The sequence below is a fragment of the Rattus norvegicus genome, chromosome 2, assembly GCF_021556685.1.
Source record: "Rattus norvegicus strain SHRSP/BbbUtx chromosome 2, alternate assembly SHRSP_T2T, whole genome shotgun sequence".
NCBI classification, from domain to species: domain Eukaryota; kingdom Metazoa; phylum Chordata; class Mammalia; order Rodentia; family Muridae; genus Rattus; species Rattus norvegicus.
Genome location: NC_141535.1, coordinates 225,980,093 through 225,997,500, shown reverse-complemented (window position 1 = coordinate 225,997,500; position 17,408 = coordinate 225,980,093). Strand labels below are relative to the sequence as shown.

Sequence of the window (17,408 nt, the reverse complement as noted above, 5' to 3'; positions counted from 1 at the left end):
GATAATTTTCTCTTGCAAAAGATTGAGAGTTACTGTTTGTTTTATATTTTAACTTTAAGAATTTGTACTAGTAAAGAAAGTATTTATCCTGTCTCAGTCTTTTGGCCCAACTTAATACTGTTCTTATCATTTTAATAAATAAAAAGCTTAAAGGGATTGTTATATTTATTAGACAAATTTTAAATCGGTATATTTTCTCTGGAGTATATGCTAATTCTCAAACAGTCTGAAACACAATAGTGGTAACCCTTCAAAATGATGTTAAATGTACTAGTGATTTGGTACATTTTTTGCCCCAGGAGTTGGTGAAGTACTGTATTTAATTTGTGTCTATTGGAATACATTACGAAAATTCTTATTTTCTTTTAAAGGCAAAATGTAATATTATTAGTTTACACAGGGAAAGGTACATTAATCCATCTGGTTAACTCCTTATTCCAAATAGAAGAACAATGTTTGCTTCAGAGATAATAAAATAAGAGAGAAAGTACACATCAGTCACACAGTGACAGATTCTGATACCCACAGACATCCAAATGCCCTTCTTCTTCTGTACCAGAACTCGGGATTTCAGCTGGTGACTGCTGATAAAATAGACATCTTGTGTTTCCAGTCTCTTTCCAACTAGTTTAACCGTGTCCATGTTGTGGCTGCTGAGTGACCAGCAGGGATGAGGCACTGACATGGACTCTTACCCCAAATAGAATGGACACATGCACCCCTCGACCTCCCAACTGGAAGAAAACGGTAGCACACAGTGAAACTACGGGTGAGAGGCCCATGTTGAAATTGACAGCCACCTGTCAGTTCTGCAATGTCCATGCCACACTACTGGACAGAAAGAAAAGCGAGTTTAACTCATTCTGTCCCTCTGTTATTTGTTGGGTTCTTTGTTATTATGGGTTCTCTGGCAATAAGTAGCTGATCATCTTATGAATTCTTGGCGAGATCATCTTGTGTTGCACTGCACTGTTTATTTCTCTTCTGTACCCTTGTGTCATATATATGTGCATGTACGTTTTAGGATGTACATGCATGTCAAACTGTGATTTAAAATATGTTTAATATATGCATATATTTATTATGACAGATTATAGACCAAAGTATTAAGAAGGACACACACATGTATGTATATATATTTGTATACATGCATGCACATATAAGCCTCCTTGTTTTTATATAGTGACAACAGAAGAAAAACTAAAATTCTATATACGATAATAAAGCCCTTCTATAGCTGTTCTTTATTGCTAAATTCAGCTCAGGATTTGCAGAAATCTGCATCTGTGTGAATATGTGCAGACATTTTCCTCATCACTGCTCCCTAACTAGTACAAGAACTCTTTACATCATATTAGCTATGACAGGTAATTAAGAGATGATTAAAAAATATAGGAGAAATGCTTAAGTTATAAGAAATCAATAAGCCTTTCATATAGCATCTAGAGTGTCTGAATATTTGATACCCATGAGTGTATCTCATGAATTCATTCCATGAGATTAATAGGAGAGACTGTGTTTGATTCCACAAGACATACAGTTCCCAACACATCATATATCATATATACATATGTATATACATATATATACATATACATATATAATTTCTCCTTGTTTTAAAAATTGCTTTCATGGTACAAGAGTATCAGTCTTCGACTTAACAAACCAAAAAACAGGGGTTGGGGATTTAGCTCAGTGGTAGAGCGCTTGCCTAGCAAGCACAAGGCCCTGGGTTCGGTCCTCAACTCCGAAAAAAAAAAAAAAGAAAAAAAAAAAAAAGAAAAAACAAACCAAAAAACAGAAGTAAAGTCAGTCACTTTGGTATTTACCAACTAATGCTAATAGAATGATAGATAATAGAAGCTTGGAAGCTGCATTACCAGGCAGACAAATTATTCAAATTTATTGTACAACTACACTATCTTCTTCACATTTATGCCTTAAAGATACCTGGGAAAGTCTCATGAAAAATGAGACTGGAAATGTCTCTGGACTGAATAGATCCATAGTCCACAGTCTAGAATATAATCACAGCATAGATGAATCCTCCCAATCCCCCTAAATTAACTGTATATCTGACTTTCATTGTATGATTTGAAAAGTCTGCATACTCCAAACTGCAAGATAGGCTATTGGATGCTTGACTTATTTCATGTAATTAACTTGAAAATAGAGGACACAGTCATAGATCTACAATATTGGTAAGAAATGATAACCTATACAATTCTAATTTAATTAGCATTTCCAGATATCCTGATAAATGCATGTTCAACAATGTCAAAGTTATCTATTTGTGTATTTGTGTACAAATTTCGGGTTAACTAACTGAGGTACTGTCATAATGTTTAGTTAGCTGTGAGTTAGTTACTATCCACTACTTATTTAGGAAATCAACATAAGAGTCTGCCCCCAGTCATGACTGTTAGCTACAAGGTCCCCAGTGTTAGCATTTCCTCTAGGCTCCACTCAACAGTTGGAAGGAGCCTGGCTTACCAGTAAGGACTATGTGGTTCCCTCTCCCTCTCTCTCTCTCCCTCTCCCTCTCCCTCTCCCTCTCCCTCTCCCTCTCCTCCCTCTCCCTCTCCCTCTCCCTCTCCCTCTCCCTCTCCCTCTCCCTCTCCCTCTCCATTTTTCCTTTTTCTTTCTGCCTCTCTCTCTTCCCACATGTCTGTAACCAGTCTCTTCACCCCCTCTCTCTTTCTTCTTCTTCTTCTTCTTCTTCTTCTTCTTCTTCTTCTTCTTCTTCTTCTTCTTCTTCTTCTTCTTCTTCTTCTTCTTCTTCTTCTTTCCCTCTCTCCCTCTCTCTCCCTCTCTGTTCTTCTCTGTCTTCCTCCCTCTTCTGCTGCTACCCCTCCTCCAGATCTCAAATAAACTTCATTTTATAGTAGGCCCATCACATGGCTTGATTGGTCAGAGGGACCCTTTTGGCAGGGCCCTGAGGCACTCCCCTCTGCCGATTTATAAAACACAATACCCAGTAGATCAACGACAACATGGATAGCACCAAATTATCCATAGACATGGTTTTTTTTTTTTTTACCTCATCAAATCAAGAACTTTTACCCTTTAACTTTAAAGAAAAGCCTCATCATGGCTTCAATTTGTCACATACAACTTGCTCTAATCAAAGTTCTTGCCCCTTGGCACTATTTTTAAGTAAAAGAACGATCCTTGAACACAGCAGTCAATGGGAGAGTTAAGACATTTACAACACGGTGAACAGTGTCTACCAGGCAGACATGCTGGGCGGAGATTCATGCACAGCCCACGGCAGTCAAAGCAAAATGGAGTAAGCCAGTGCAACACTGCACTGTGGCGCTGGAAACGCATGCACTTTAAAACCTAAATGTTTCTTTCTATGATTCCATTTGATAGTTTTAGACCACGCTGCCATGGGTAGCAGATCCACAAACAGTGAAACCATGGAGGAAGCGGGAAACGCAGGAGAAAGCATTTCTAAATTCTTTTGCAGGCGGGGCTTCTGAGTTCAAGGCCAGCCTGGTCCAGGACAACCAGGGCTACAAAGAGAAACTCTGTCTCGAAACAAAACAAAACAATCTAAATTCCCTTTCAATCACTCTTTCTTTCCTTATGTATAAAGATCTGGACAAATCATCAAACACATGGCTGTTGATGGATTTCCAAACATTAAGATGGGCCATGCTCATTCTACTGACTGCCTGTCTTCCTCCCACCCTCTCTCCCCCCTCCGGTCTCTCTTCTTAGGAGATGGGAGATGAAGGCTCTTCTCAGGATACTTAGTGTTTTGAATGCTAAAAGCTCAGCTCTGCCTGGTCACTACTGCTTTCTCGTCTTATAGCAAGTTTTTAGTTTTTTTTTTACTTTCACTCTGGTGAATGAGCCATCATAAAGAAGACTTGAGAGTAGATTAGTGTAAAATCTTCATAACCGACTACCCAACCACACATTCAGTCACTTATGTCTGTCATTTACCAACTGTTTACTTTCTCCAAACACAGGAAAGTCTTCTCACTCCGTGTTTGAAGGGGTCATATAGAGGTCACAGCTAACATCACTTACCTGGACCGTGGCCTTTGGAAGCCAGGCAAAAGAAATAAATATCTTTTCCTTTATGTTAAAACCAGCAAAACACACCATCAGGAATGTAGTCAGAATCCGTATCAACACTGCAATGCCAAGGGTTGCAACACAAAGGCCTGAAAGAAATGGTCGGGTTTTAGAAATAATGGGATGCTAGGAGAAATTACACTTCAGAATATTTTCAGTGGAATGACGGTAAAACATTCAATAGAAATAATTGTAAAACATCAAATACGAATCAGTGGCATATAACTGATGAAGAAATGAGTAAGTTCAGTCATACCATTGCTTCAAATCTTTTGCTTTATAAAGCCAGAATTTAATCAAACATATTTGAATTTTTTAAAAAGATTTATTTATTTATTTACTTACTTACTTATTTATTTATTTATTATGAGTACATTGTAGCTGTCTTCAGACACACCAGAAGAGGGCATCAGATCTCATTACAGATGCTTGTGAGCCACCATGTGGTTGCTGGGATTTGAACTCAGGACCTCTGTAAGAGCAGTCAGTGCTCTTAACCATTGAGCCATCTCTCCAGCCCCATATTTGAATTCTTAAATGGAAATCTAAATTAGATGCTGATGCTTCTGCCTTCCTCCTATTTTGAGAGCCATCAGGCCAATGTCAGTACATCACACACTGGGTGGCCACGACATTTCACACTTTGTAGCAAGAACACTTCACACTTTGTAGCAAGACCCACATTTTCCTCTGCGTTTATTTAACACAGCAGTTTCTCTCCACCTGTGGGTCAGAAACCCTTCCGGGTTGAATGACCCTTTCACAGGGGCTGCATATCAGATATCCTGCACACTGGATATTTATATTATGGTTAATAACAGTAGCAAAATTACTTATAAAAAAGCAACGGAAATAATTTTATGGTTGGGATCACTACCACATGAGAAGTTGAAGCGTTAGAAAGGTTGACAACCACTGATTTAGCATGGCTGTATTAAATGATAGACAGGGAGACAAGAGAGATGGCTTTTTAAGAAATGTCACATTAGGGTCTGGAGAGATAGCTCCGTGGTTAAGAGCACTAACTGCTTTCCAGAGGTACCGAGTTCAAGTCCCAACAACCACATGGTGTCTAATAACCCTCTGTAATGGGATCCAATGCCCTCTTCTGGTGTGTCTGAAGACAGAGACAGTGTACTCATATACATACAATAAATGAATCTTAAAAAAATAAAAGAAATGTGACAGAAAGGTTTTAGATTCTAAAGAAAACAAAATTGTAGATAGCATATTAAAAAATAGACCAGAGGGTCAGGTAGATGGGGTTAAAGAGCTAGTCCCTAAAGGCTGATGTTCCAAATTCAATCCTTGGAACACACTTAAAAAGCTGGATACATTGGCCTGCATCTGTTACTCCAGCACTCCTCAGATGGGAGGCAGAGACACTTCTGGCCCAGAAGCTTCCGGCCAGCTTGCCTGAGACACGCAGCACAGCGGCAGCTATGGAAGACTCTGCTTCAACAAAGGCCGAAAGTGAGAATTGAGCCCAGAGCCTCCACATCTCCTTGATACATGGGTACACCGTGTTCACATGCAACATGCTGACACACAGGCATGCGGTGTACGGGTTCATCCATGTTCGCATGCAGACACACCAAATACCACATCTATCTACATTTCTTTGGGATAAATAAGAATAAGGGGGAAGTCTTCACAATTCGGAGGGGGCAGGGAGAGGTGGCAAGGAACAGATTCCGGGTATGAGTGGAAGGCTACTGAGCTGTGAGGAGAGGACTGATGCTTGCAAAGTGAATAATTACAAGTGCAGTGCTGTCAGTCAAGACAATCTCAACGCGGTGCAGCCTGAATGCAGGATAAAGAACGAACAGCAAACATTTCCATCCCATGAGAACACATTAACAACTGCTACCTTTAAAATTCTAGTTCTTCATCAGAACAGGCTGGATGAACATCTTCACGTTGTGTGTGCATGAGCGTGTGTGTGTGTGTGTGTGTGTGTGTGTGTGTGTGTGTGTGTGTGTGTGTGTGTGCATGAGCGTGGTGTGTGTGTGTGGGGTGATTTATCACTTAGATTAGTAAGCATCATTCTTTAGGCGGAGACGTAGGTTAATCTTTACATAATTGTTGCGGTGGGGTAAACAAATGCCTCCTGAAGAGAATTCCGGAACAGGATTTGAAGGCAGAATCTTAGCACCAGAACCCCTGAGAAATTCTTACCAACCGTTTCTGCTCTGAGAGACGCAATGGATACCTCTGCTCCAATCAGGCCGAAAAGAAGAGGTTGGAAAACGTCCCAGGTAAGTGCAATTATCTTTTCCACCTCTGACTGAAAGAGAAGCAAAGCAAACTTCATCACTAAGCTATGATTGATTTGGGACAGGGATTTGAGATCTGTAAATGAGAAAGCAGAGGCAGCTGGATCCCCAGAGTTCAGTGGTCAGCCAGCGAACCTAGCCTAACGGGCGAGCTCCACGCTCTGAGGTGGGAAGGTTGGGAGCTCAAGAGCGGCCTGAACTACACAGGAGACTCGAAGCCATAATGGGATATGATACCCCACGTCCACAAAAGAAAAAAGGAGGGGGCTGGAGAGATGTTGCAGTGGTTGAGAGCACTTGGCTGCTCTTCCAGAGGTCCTGAGTTCAAGTCCCAGCAACCACGTGGTGGCTCACAACCACAATCAGATCTCTATGATCTGATGCCCTCTTCTGGTGGACCTGAAGCCACGGCACTCATACACCTAAACCGCGTGAATAAATAAGTCATTTAAAAAAAAACTAAAACAAAACGAAAAAATCAAGGCTAATAAGCTTAGGTTGCTTAAAGCTTTGTTACTCTGACCGCACAGTTGAGAAAAATGTGCACAATATAATTCAAACGAGCAACCCTCCGAAACAGCCAGGCGTGGTAGCACAGGCCGTTAATCCCAGTACTCCGAGGCATGGGGGCGGGGCGGGGGGGGATTCCGTGAGTTTGAGGCCAGCCTGGTCTACAAAGCAACTTCAGCCAGGGCTATACAGAGAAAACCTGTTTCGAAAAGACCAAAAGCAAAAAAGCCGAAAGGAAAGAATTTTATCAAAAAAAAAAAAAAAATCGTCGCGCGCAGATGACGTTACAGTGAAGTTCACCTTCTTGTCAGTCCACCTCATGCCTGCTAGGAAAGCCATGACCAACGTGCACAGTCCTCCTGACCCCGGGAAGCTAAAAATTACACTGCTGAACACAGCTAGCACAGCAAAGCCCAGAACCAGGAAGGCTCGCTTCCACACGAGGTTGTCCTGGAAGAAAGAAACAATACAAGGTGCTTAGCTCAATTATTTCAAATAGCCGATTTCTAACAATTGATTATTCTATATCTAGGATGAAAATGAATGTTGTACACACAATACTTCCTTTATTTGGGTTTCCAGTGCCATTATCAATCTTCCGAAATTTCAAAATATATATTCATAAATATGCATATATAGAAACATTTTCATATCCACATTTTCGATCTTAGAAAAATTAAGAGAGAGGAGGGAAGTAAGCTTTTGCTTCCCATTACGAGGAACTTTGATATGTTTTACCATGTTAAAATAAGATGCTGGAAGCCTTATCTGTTTGACATTAGAATTTAAAGTATTTGACACTGAGCTGGACTCAGAAAGCCATAATAAATGTTGATTTAGCTAAAAACGACACAACCCTCCCCCCCAAACTTGCATATCCTATTATTTTGTATCTGATATTGTTCTGCATTGGAACTTGAAATGTAGAGATCTTATCAGATTAGCGTTAGGAGCTCGTGCACAGCACCAATAAAGTACTCAATGCTGTAAACCTGGGGACCATTTTCTAAGTATGTCTTGCAGAGCCAGCTCTGAGGAAGGTGTTCTAGAAGGCTCTGCCATTGGCAATTAACGACATGATTTTTCTCATATTACTTCTTTTACCTGGTCCCTGCTGGGAAAGTACTGGATAAAAAACCCAAGAAGAGATCCAGTCGCCACACCAATTACCACCTCCAAGATGCCTCTGAAGATGTTAAAAACTGTAGACCCTGCAAACACATGGGAAGAAAAACTCCAGTCGGGACCCTAAATCCATAAATTCACCGGCTTCAGTCTAACATCAAGCTAAATCACATAACCACATGGAAGGGAATTCTTACAGACATTTCTTATGCCCTGTGGTTTTAAAAATTATTTTGTGTATGGGTGTTTCGCCTGCATGTATTATCTGTGTACCACATAATGCAGTACCCAAGGAGGCCAGAAGAGGGCGTCAGACCTGGTGCTGGAGTGTGGGGACATGTCCTGTGGGTGCTGGGGAAATCGAGGGTCTACTGGAAGAGCTGCCAGTGTTCTTAACCGTTGAGCTGTTTCTCCAGCCCCGTACTCTCCACATTTTTAATATAGACATGACTTTATTATCTGCTTCTAGCCAGATACGGTGGAGCACACCTTTATTCCCAGCACTCAGGAGCTCCGGAGAGGTAGGAGAATCTCTGAGTTCCAGGCCAAGCCTGGTCTATGAGGAGGTTCTAGGACAGCCAGGGGTAGACAGAGAGAAAAACTCTGTCTCAAAGACAAAATAAACCAACAGCTTCCATCTCTTAAGAAGAGGAAGCACATCGCTGGACAAAACTTTCAAAACCAGCACAAGGTAACCTTGATGCTTTCCGCAGGCTTATTTAACAATAGTTTTCTCAAGCCTGCCAAGTTATGAAAGACATAATCCACCACTCACAGCAGGCCTGCTCTTCTGTGCTATATGAAGAGCAGATAAGAGGGATGGAACTGGCTTCTGTGTTATATGAACAGAGGAGAGGAGGGACCGAACTGGTTGAGTTTTCAAGTTACAAGCACCGAATTTACAGCTCAGAGAAACGTAAGAGTCTAAGAAAATAAACCGTCTGCCCAATTCTTTATTGTAAAAACAATGAGCCTGAAACAAATTATTTGTTAAACTTCCCTAAAAAGGATTTTGCTTTGTGTGTGATTTAATCCCTTTGGGATATCGCAATGCAAAGGGCCATAGAAACTGTTTCCCACCATAGCAAGCAGGGCTCAGGAAATTTAATCAAGTCTTTGTTAAGACATCCTTCAGAAAATTGTTAAAATTGTTCTTCATCTAAAGCCATTTTTCTTTTCTGTTTATTTTATAAGTATGGGTATTTTGTCTGCATACCACATGTGTGCCTGCCAGAAGAGGGTGTCCTGCAGTTACAGATGGTTCTGCGCACCAAGCAAGTGCTGGGAATTGAAACTGGGTCCTCGGGCTGGAGAGATGGCTCAGTGGTTAAGAGCACTGACTACTCTTTCAAAGGTCCTGAGTTCAAATCTCAGCAACTACGTGGTGGCTCACAACCAACTGTAATGGAATCTGATGCTCTCTTCTGGGGTGTGTCTGAAGACAGCTACAGTGTACTCATAAATAATAAATAAATTAATTAATTAATTAATAAAAAAAAGAAACTGGGTCCTCTGCAAGAACAGCAAGTGCTCTTAACCCCAAATCCATCTCTCCAGCTCAAAAAGCCACTTTTTCAACTGTCTTGAGACAAAAGCTCACTGTGCTTTCTTATTGCTGCAATGAGCACTTCTCTAAAACCAAATCCCGACACATAATTTTACTTGGCAAAGACAGCTTTCTGGAAGGCTAATGGTGCACATGTCAAAAGCGCCCTAGTGGATGTGCGGGGTTTTGGGGGAGCAGGTCATTTGCCTCACAGGAGCAAGGTCCTAGGCCTATCTCAGCTCTATCAACTAAAAACAAAACAAAAGCCCATCTGGGATAATAGCATGATGCTCAAGCTATTTCAAGAAAGAAAGTGCTACATGCCGGGAGCGGTGGCACACACCTTTAGCCTCAGTCCTTGAAGGCAGAGGCAAGTGGATCTCTGAGTTCCAGGGTAGCCCTGTGGACAGAGGCAAGTTCCATGACGGCAAGGGCTATACAAAGAAACCCTATCTCAACCTCCCTTACTCCCCAAAAAATGTACTTTAGAATGTAACTAATATGTTTCAGTTTCCTGGATGGTAAAATGTTGTTTAAAACAAACAAAATTCTTGGGCTCGTACGTAAAAATTCTATGAGGAAATCTAGTCAGGTTCAAATTCAAAACGTCTGACAACAGGCCTTAGGGGCAGGCAGAGGTGACACAGCAAAGTCAGCCAGGAGGATGCACAAGCTGTAGAAAGCTCAAAGGGACTCCTCTAAGAATTCCTGTCAGCCTCTTGATCTTTCTTTTTTGCCTCCTCTGTGACCCTAAGGCAAACCCTGTTGCCTTGAAGCCATGGTTCTTAGTCATGGCTACACTAGTTTACATCCCCAAGGGTGCTCATTTAATTAGTCTAAGGTAATGGCTACATCAAAAATAAATAAATAAATAAAGCTCCCTGGGTAATGCTACTCTACAGCTAAGGCAAGCAGTGGAAATATAAACTGCTTAGAGTCGTGTAGTAGAGTTAAACTGAAGGTGATTACCGGTTAGGTCTTCACAGGGAATCAGAACACTCATTAGTTATAGAACAAGAAAGTGCCATTGTGAAACCAGGACTTACAGAAGACTAACTTACAAGGGAATGAGCAAAGCTCGAGACAGGAGAACAGAAAACGCTCCGACTTTAGGATCCCACCCAGCCTTCGTCTCACCTGGACTGCTGTCTCTCCTGTGTGCTACTACAAAACCTCCTCACCCTTTGTGCGGTGCGGTTTCTACACTTAAACGCCCCTAGGCCGATCCGAGAAGAACTCCCCTCCCTGCCCTGTATCCTCCTACAGTCCTGTCCTTCACCTATAAGGGCAAAGACAGGGATAAGCAGCTTCCGTTTTGTAATGGCTCTGGGGAGGGATCCAGCATCCCCCCGCCCCACGCTCGTATCCTCCCTCCCACGCATTCCCCCCCTCCCCACGCACTGCCTTAGGTAATCATTCTGCAGTTTAAACACCGTAAGAGAATAGCCTGCTCTGGTCAGCTGAGACTACCTGTGGAAAAGGCCACACCCAAGCACGTGTTGAAGCCGGTGATGGCCAGGATGTCATCGAAGCTGCCAGCAGCCATGAGTAAAGTTGGGATTCCCTTTTCGACACCATAGCCTCCTTCCTGCAAAAGGAGCATTGAAGGCACCACAACAGCAGGAGACACAGCACCTACGACAAAACTAAGCAGCCGGATGTCAGACGCTGTGGCCTAGCTAAGCTCGAAACTCCTAACAGTGGCTCCGTTTTTCTATACTTTTACAGGTTAGGTTAGACTTTGGATGACTGCGGTCTCTTAAACAACCCAGAAACACCGAAGCAGAAACGCACAGGCAGAAAGTTCTATAGCACGCTGCCTTTTGAAGTATATCCACAAACGGTCTGTTTTGCAGTGACCTGCGGTAGAATATGTGAATCATGAGAAATATTGAGTTAGCACTGAAGTTAGGCCCCAGTAGGTGCTTTATATGGTCTGGAGAGATGGCTCAGCGGTTAAGAGCACTGACTGTTCTTCCAGAGGTCCTGAGTTCAATTCCCAGCAATTAAATGATGGCTTACAACCATCTGTAATGGGATCCGATGCCCTCTTCCTGTGGGTCTGAAGATAGCTGCACTGTGCTCATACAAATAAAAAAAATAAATAAATCTTTAAAAAGATATATAAATACATATATGTATGTACATGCACATTCATATATGTGAATTACCACGAGCATCTCAACTGCAACAGGGCTTCAGTTGGGTCTTGAGATGTGACATAAGACAACAGATCTGAAGGAGGAGGCTCTGAGTGACATGAGACAACGGATCTGAAGGAGGAGGCTCTGAGGACGTGGGCAGTGAGCTAGTAGGAGCAACCAGGTAACACTGGGAAGAGTTATGCTGTTATACCGACTATGCTCTCAACTCCCCACTTCAAGACCTTCACACACAGGAACTCATTTCACTACCACCGTGACACTATGAAATAGACACAAGTAAGGAAATGGAGGCATGGAGAGACTGGCTAACTGGAAATCATGGGGAAGGAGCTGGAATCTAGGTAGTGGCCCCGAGCCCTCCTTCTGACAGGTAAGAATATCTTCCTGTCCACCACATATAAATAGTAAATTCTTGTTATATATTTTTAACATATGCACGTCTCATAGCCCCCACGCACTGGACATGAAAACACCAAATCACAATGTCTGCTGAGGAGCACCGAGCTTCGAGCTCTTCTGAAGGCTCTGGGGTGGGATCCACCATCTAACGCCCAGGCCTGGGGATCAGGCATCAGGCATAGAGAAAAACAAAACAACAGCAGCAAACCCCATGGCTTCCTTGGAAGTTTAGTTTACTGTAACCACTGCAAAAATTAGCTACAGAGACACAAACTCTCTCTTACAGCTAAACTGTTTAGATGGTGCAGAAGCGCGGATGATGTATTTCATGGTGCTGGTGCTTTAAAACGGTGCTATTTTACACTCTCTTAAATGGAATCAGGAAGTTCCAAATGTCGTTTGATATTTTCAGATGAAAAGAATTGGAAAAAAAAAAAAGAAAAGAAAAGAAAAGAATTACCCCAGGATGAACCCCCATTGCCATGGCAACCCCATCAGGAAGTGTGAGAGAAGGGCAGACGCACAGGCCTCCACGATGCAGGGACCCATGGCCAGTCGCACACACACACCCTTCAGCTTCTTCAGGGCCTGAAAAACAAGAGCGGTCACACTGATATGGTCCCCGATGACACTGGACACTATGACCTCCGGCACCTTCTCAGACCATGCTTGGCCGTCATGGGTTCTTCAGCTTTACTCAGGCTTTTTGTATTCTTCGTGTCTGAGAGACAGTGTGCCCAGGTATCCCGCAGTACAGAACTATGGCTCCTCTCTTTAGGGGTTGCTATTTAAGAAGGCACGAGATAAAGTCGGTGGCCTCAGTTCATGAAACTGGTGAGTGTTGGGTCCTAGTTTACAGTCACGAGGCTGACTTCAGAGTATGCGCTTCTGACCTACAAACTGTCTGACCATTCATTTGACTTGTGGCGCATGGCCCCAAATGAGGCCAAATGAAAATTGTCTCCAAAGAACCATTCATGCATTCAAAGGTATACATGAGGTAAAAAGCATGTTCAAAAGCACACTTAAGACTCATTCTGTTTGCCTTAAGGTAAGTAGTTCCTTGAGTCAATATAGTTAGCCCTGCATGCATGTACAGGGCTTGACACACTTTGTCTCCTCATAGTCATCACCTCTAATTATGATTTTATCTGTGTTTTCCCCTCCACGGTGACATGGGTGAGAGCATCTGGACTCCCACAGTGGCCCTGCCTGGAATAATTCCTCCCCTTCCTGAGACTGTCGAGTGCATTCTCCACATTCATTTCCTGAAGCTTAATCATTATAAATACTTGTAATATGGGAAGAACATGTTTGGTATTCGATCATTAGAAACTCATGCTCCATACCTTTGAATCCAGACCGAGGCCAGCACGAACCAGAATGACAGAAAGGGCTATGCTTCTCAAAGATGACGACCACTTGTGCTGGATGCGGACATTATCACTGATGACTGGGACGTTCCTCAAGAGAAACCCAGCTAGCAGCATGCCTTGAATGGATCAGACAGGAATGGTTAAGGTTTGAAATAGGAAATACTTTTTTTTAAAAGCACTTTATATGTGACAGAGACTACAATGTAGACAGGACTCACTTTGTCTTTGGATGAAATAAGGTTAAATTCTTAATTTAAGAAGCACATATAGTAAAAGGATCAATGTAATACTTTATGCATAAAATGATTAGGATAGTAATATTGTCTGGATAACTGAATATAAAGGGGACATACAAAGTTATAGCATTTAGAGGGAATGATAATCAAATCCTCAATAAGACAACGCTTTAATCCAATTTCAGTTCAGTTGTCCCTGAGTACAAACACCTCCTAGAGTTATTTGCAATGTCAGATTCCCTGAGCCATCAATAAAAAATAGCTACTGACATGGATTCTGTATTTACCGTCACAGAAGACAATTTAGTAAGATACTTGTAACACACTTTGCAAAGGTTCAGAAGATAATTATGGTAAACAGACAGTACCCTGCCACGTCAGAGGGTGCCTCTTCCTTTGTTCACAGTTCACTGACTGCCTTCATTATTTTATACAAGATGAGGAACATAAAATCAGTTGAAGATGACTGTGACTTCCTTATACAATGGACAAATATTAGGAACTACAGTATGGCAACAAGCTTTCAGCCCCCAGAGGAACAAGACTAACAATAGCAACTGATGAAACAGAAAAGACAGGTGTACAAGGCATCCGGGAGGGGAGGGGGTAAATGGCTTAGGCAAGTGTAATGTTTCTGGTTCAGAAAGTGGTTACATAGAAGGCATGAGAAGTTTCATATCCTAGCTGTGGATAGTTCAGTGTAACTAAACCTGGGTCAAAACTTAGGCCACAAGTACATATGAAGGGAAAGATTCCTCTGTCAGAGAACTTGAAGCCTCTATTTTCCATGCTTTCTGTGATACCCTTTTCATACTTCGTCTCCATAAGTACCACACCTCACACTGATAAACTCTTTTACTAAAGTTAGGATACTGTATAAAAATAGAGACAAGCCAGGAGATAGTGGTTCATGCCTTTAATCCCGCACATGGAAGGCAGAGGCAGGTAGATCTCTGTGAGTTTGAGGCTAGCCTGGTCTACAGAGCAAGTTCCAGGACAGCCAGGTCAACACAGAGCAATCCTGTCTCAAAAAAAAAAAATCAACAAAACACAACAAAAGTTTCCCTTCATCTCCAGGACAGCAAATACTGAAATATTTTATTCCTTTATTTCCCAGACTAGTCTTTAAAACTCATTAGCTCTGAGGAAATCAAGAAGCATTTAATACTTACCAAGAAGAGGAGGCAGAGGAGGCAACGTTGGAAACTTAATGAGTCCAAAAAGTTTACCTCCGGTGATGGAGCAATAGAAGAGGATTATAATTCCAAACAGATTTCCTCCAGGAAGACATTCAGGGCCCGTAATTGACCAAACCACGGCCCATAGGAGAACAACCATGGTACCTAAAACCCACCAACAATGAAAAGAGTAAAAATAAATAAATACACACACAAAAAAACCAAAACGCCTGGAAAACTACATTTTATATGCAAGCTTTGATGTATTCTGAAATTATATTTAAATAAAGATAAATCCATATACAAATGTTTATAACCATAAGTTATAAAGGACACAAGGAATGTGAACAAGTAAATGATTACCAAACAGGTTAAGAACCAGGGAAGCAGGTCAGCCATGGTGGCACATGCCTTTAATCATAGCATTCTGGAGGCAGAGCAGGCAGAACTCTGTGAGTTCGAAGCCGGCCTGGTCTGTAAAGTGAGTTAATATTACAGAGAACAAACACTGTCTGTGTCCTCTTAGCAGAAATCTGAGAATATTTGAACTCCAGTTATACTTCCATATTTAGTTCTGCCTTGAATTAAATATTAACCACCACTTCTTTTAGAGTCAATGTTTGCTTAGAATTATCTAACTTAAAAAAAAATAAAACGCAGTCTATGCCTGTGTTATCACAGTGAGAAAGTTAATTAACACAGCGACCAAACCCAATGCCTCCTTTTCCAAAACCTCAAAAACACTTTCCTCAGAGACGTAAGCCACTGTTACAATGAAATGTCCAAGGCATTTTCAGTGTTTTCCAGGAGAGTATACAAGCTATGATGTCTGTAAGAATGTCTTACAGAATGGAAGACACAGCTTTCCAGCTGCTTAGTATGACTTCGTTAGAGCATTAGCTGAACTTTTTAATTATTCCCCAAGTAGACAGTTGAGAGGTTTTCTTTATCCAGGCTAAGACCTCTCTGAAGAGTTCCCTCTCCTTTCATTCCCTACACCGAAATACGAGTGTGAATGGTGTTTATGTGTGCATTGTAAGGTATGCCTAGATCAAGTTTAAATTACCGATTTGTCACTTCTGACTTTGGGAGACGGAACTTTCACGTAACAATTGCTTCTTACGGGGAGCTTGCTTGTGTTAAAAAGATGCAGGAGTGGATTACGGAACGAAGCCATCCACCTCAGAAGGAGAACCAGAGGAGAGCAGTGAGCGCATGCTTGTCTACCAGGAGCCCTCATTTTCCAGGAATGTCCTGAAGAGCTCTGTTTTAAAATGAGGTCTCGGTCCATTAAGATAGCTCAGTAGGTAAGTGCTGATGTCAATAGGACAATGTACCTGTAGCCCCAGTGCTCATAGGTGGACATAGGTGGGGATCCCAGAGCAAGCTGGCTAGCTAGACCAGGCGAATCAATGACGGAGTGCATTCAGAGCGTGCGTTCTTGATATGGGCACAGACATATCACAGACCAATGCCTCAGAACCGTGGAGTGGCAAAGCCTTCTTCCCAGCCAAGTGCAAAGGCTGACAGTCTAGCTTTCTGCCACGGATGGTCACCGCCTAAAGATCGCTCCCCTAGAGACTGATCCCACTGAGGTTTGCTAACCCCGTCTCCTCATTCAGCTGTGTACGATATCCCTGATGCCCTGTGTGTCTGTGTGTAATAATCCCTCTTCCATGTGCAGCTGCACATAACAGACACACCGAGCCTCCCATGAGCCGCAGCTTCTCCATCGGAGAGCCCAGTCCACCTGATCCCAGCTTTTCATCCTCTTCCCTCCCTCCCCTCATCCCACCCCCACCCAGAGAGGTCAATCCTGGTCAGGGTTCCATGACCCAAGGTATTCAAGGAGTGTTGCGCCCAGCCTCACATATGTAGAACATGATAGAAGAAGACTTAACATCCACCTCTGGCTTCCATACACACATGCACCCTCATGCATGGGAACATACACACATGCACATACAGGAGCATACAGTGCCACAAAATCCTTTTTTAAAAAGATAAAAGTAGGGGTTGGGGATTTAGCTCAGTGGTAGAGTGTTTGCCTAGCAAGCGCAAGGCCCTCGGTTCGGTCCCCAGCTCCGAAAAAAAGAAAAGAAAAAAAAAAGATAAAAGTAAAAACGAGACCTCAAATCACATTATTCGTTTTGACACATTCCTCAGGCAAAAGGTATATGTTTTTATTATAAATGTTTTAACTAGCTAGGTGTCATATTTTTGGTGGTAAAAGTTAAAAAAATAATATAGAGGGAAGAGAAAGTATCAAATGATGAATGGCCTCTCAGCTAGTTCGTGTACTGAAGCCTGGTTTTCTGTGTTCCTAATAGTTTAAATTTTTTTCCACACTGATTCAGAATCTCACTTTCCCAACGAAAACATGCACCACCTAAAGTATAACATATCATATTTTTTTTCATTGTCCTGGATGAAAATGAGGAAAAGTTCTGTGAGAGCTCCCTTCTGAAGTGCAGCTCTAAAAAGACTGAGCTCAGGCTGGGTGGGCGC

At 42.2% G+C, this 17,408-nt stretch overlaps 1 protein-coding gene and 1 long non-coding RNA gene across 6 annotated transcripts in view; one reads left to right on the top strand and one right to left on the bottom strand.

Moving 5' to 3' along the window:
• Slc9b2 (solute carrier family 9 member B2) overlaps positions 1–17,408 on the bottom strand; it is a 34,139-nt gene that overhangs the window by 4,350 nt on the left and 12,381 nt on the right. For 4 of the 5 annotated variants that reach the window (XM_087633283.1, NM_001109385.2, XM_087633291.1 and 1 more), the window contains 8 exon segments: positions 14,895–15,065; positions 13,460–13,602; positions 12,571–12,698; positions 11,017–11,192; positions 7,980–8,086; positions 7,176–7,325; positions 6,268–6,376; positions 4,042–4,178 (listed from right to left, as the gene is read on the bottom strand). In XM_087633283.1, the coding sequence (XP_087489409.1) occupies positions 4,042–4,178; positions 6,268–6,376; positions 7,176–7,325; positions 7,980–8,086; positions 11,017–11,192; positions 12,571–12,698; positions 13,460–13,602; positions 14,895–15,065 (1,121 nt within the window). 5 annotated transcript variants of the gene reach the window in all.
• Positions 5,859–15,575, top strand: LOC147996565 (uncharacterized). Its single transcript, XR_015676976.1, has 3 exons — positions 5,859–6,347; positions 13,472–13,631; positions 14,840–15,575. It is a non-coding gene; the product is annotated as an uncharacterized LOC147996565 (long non-coding RNA).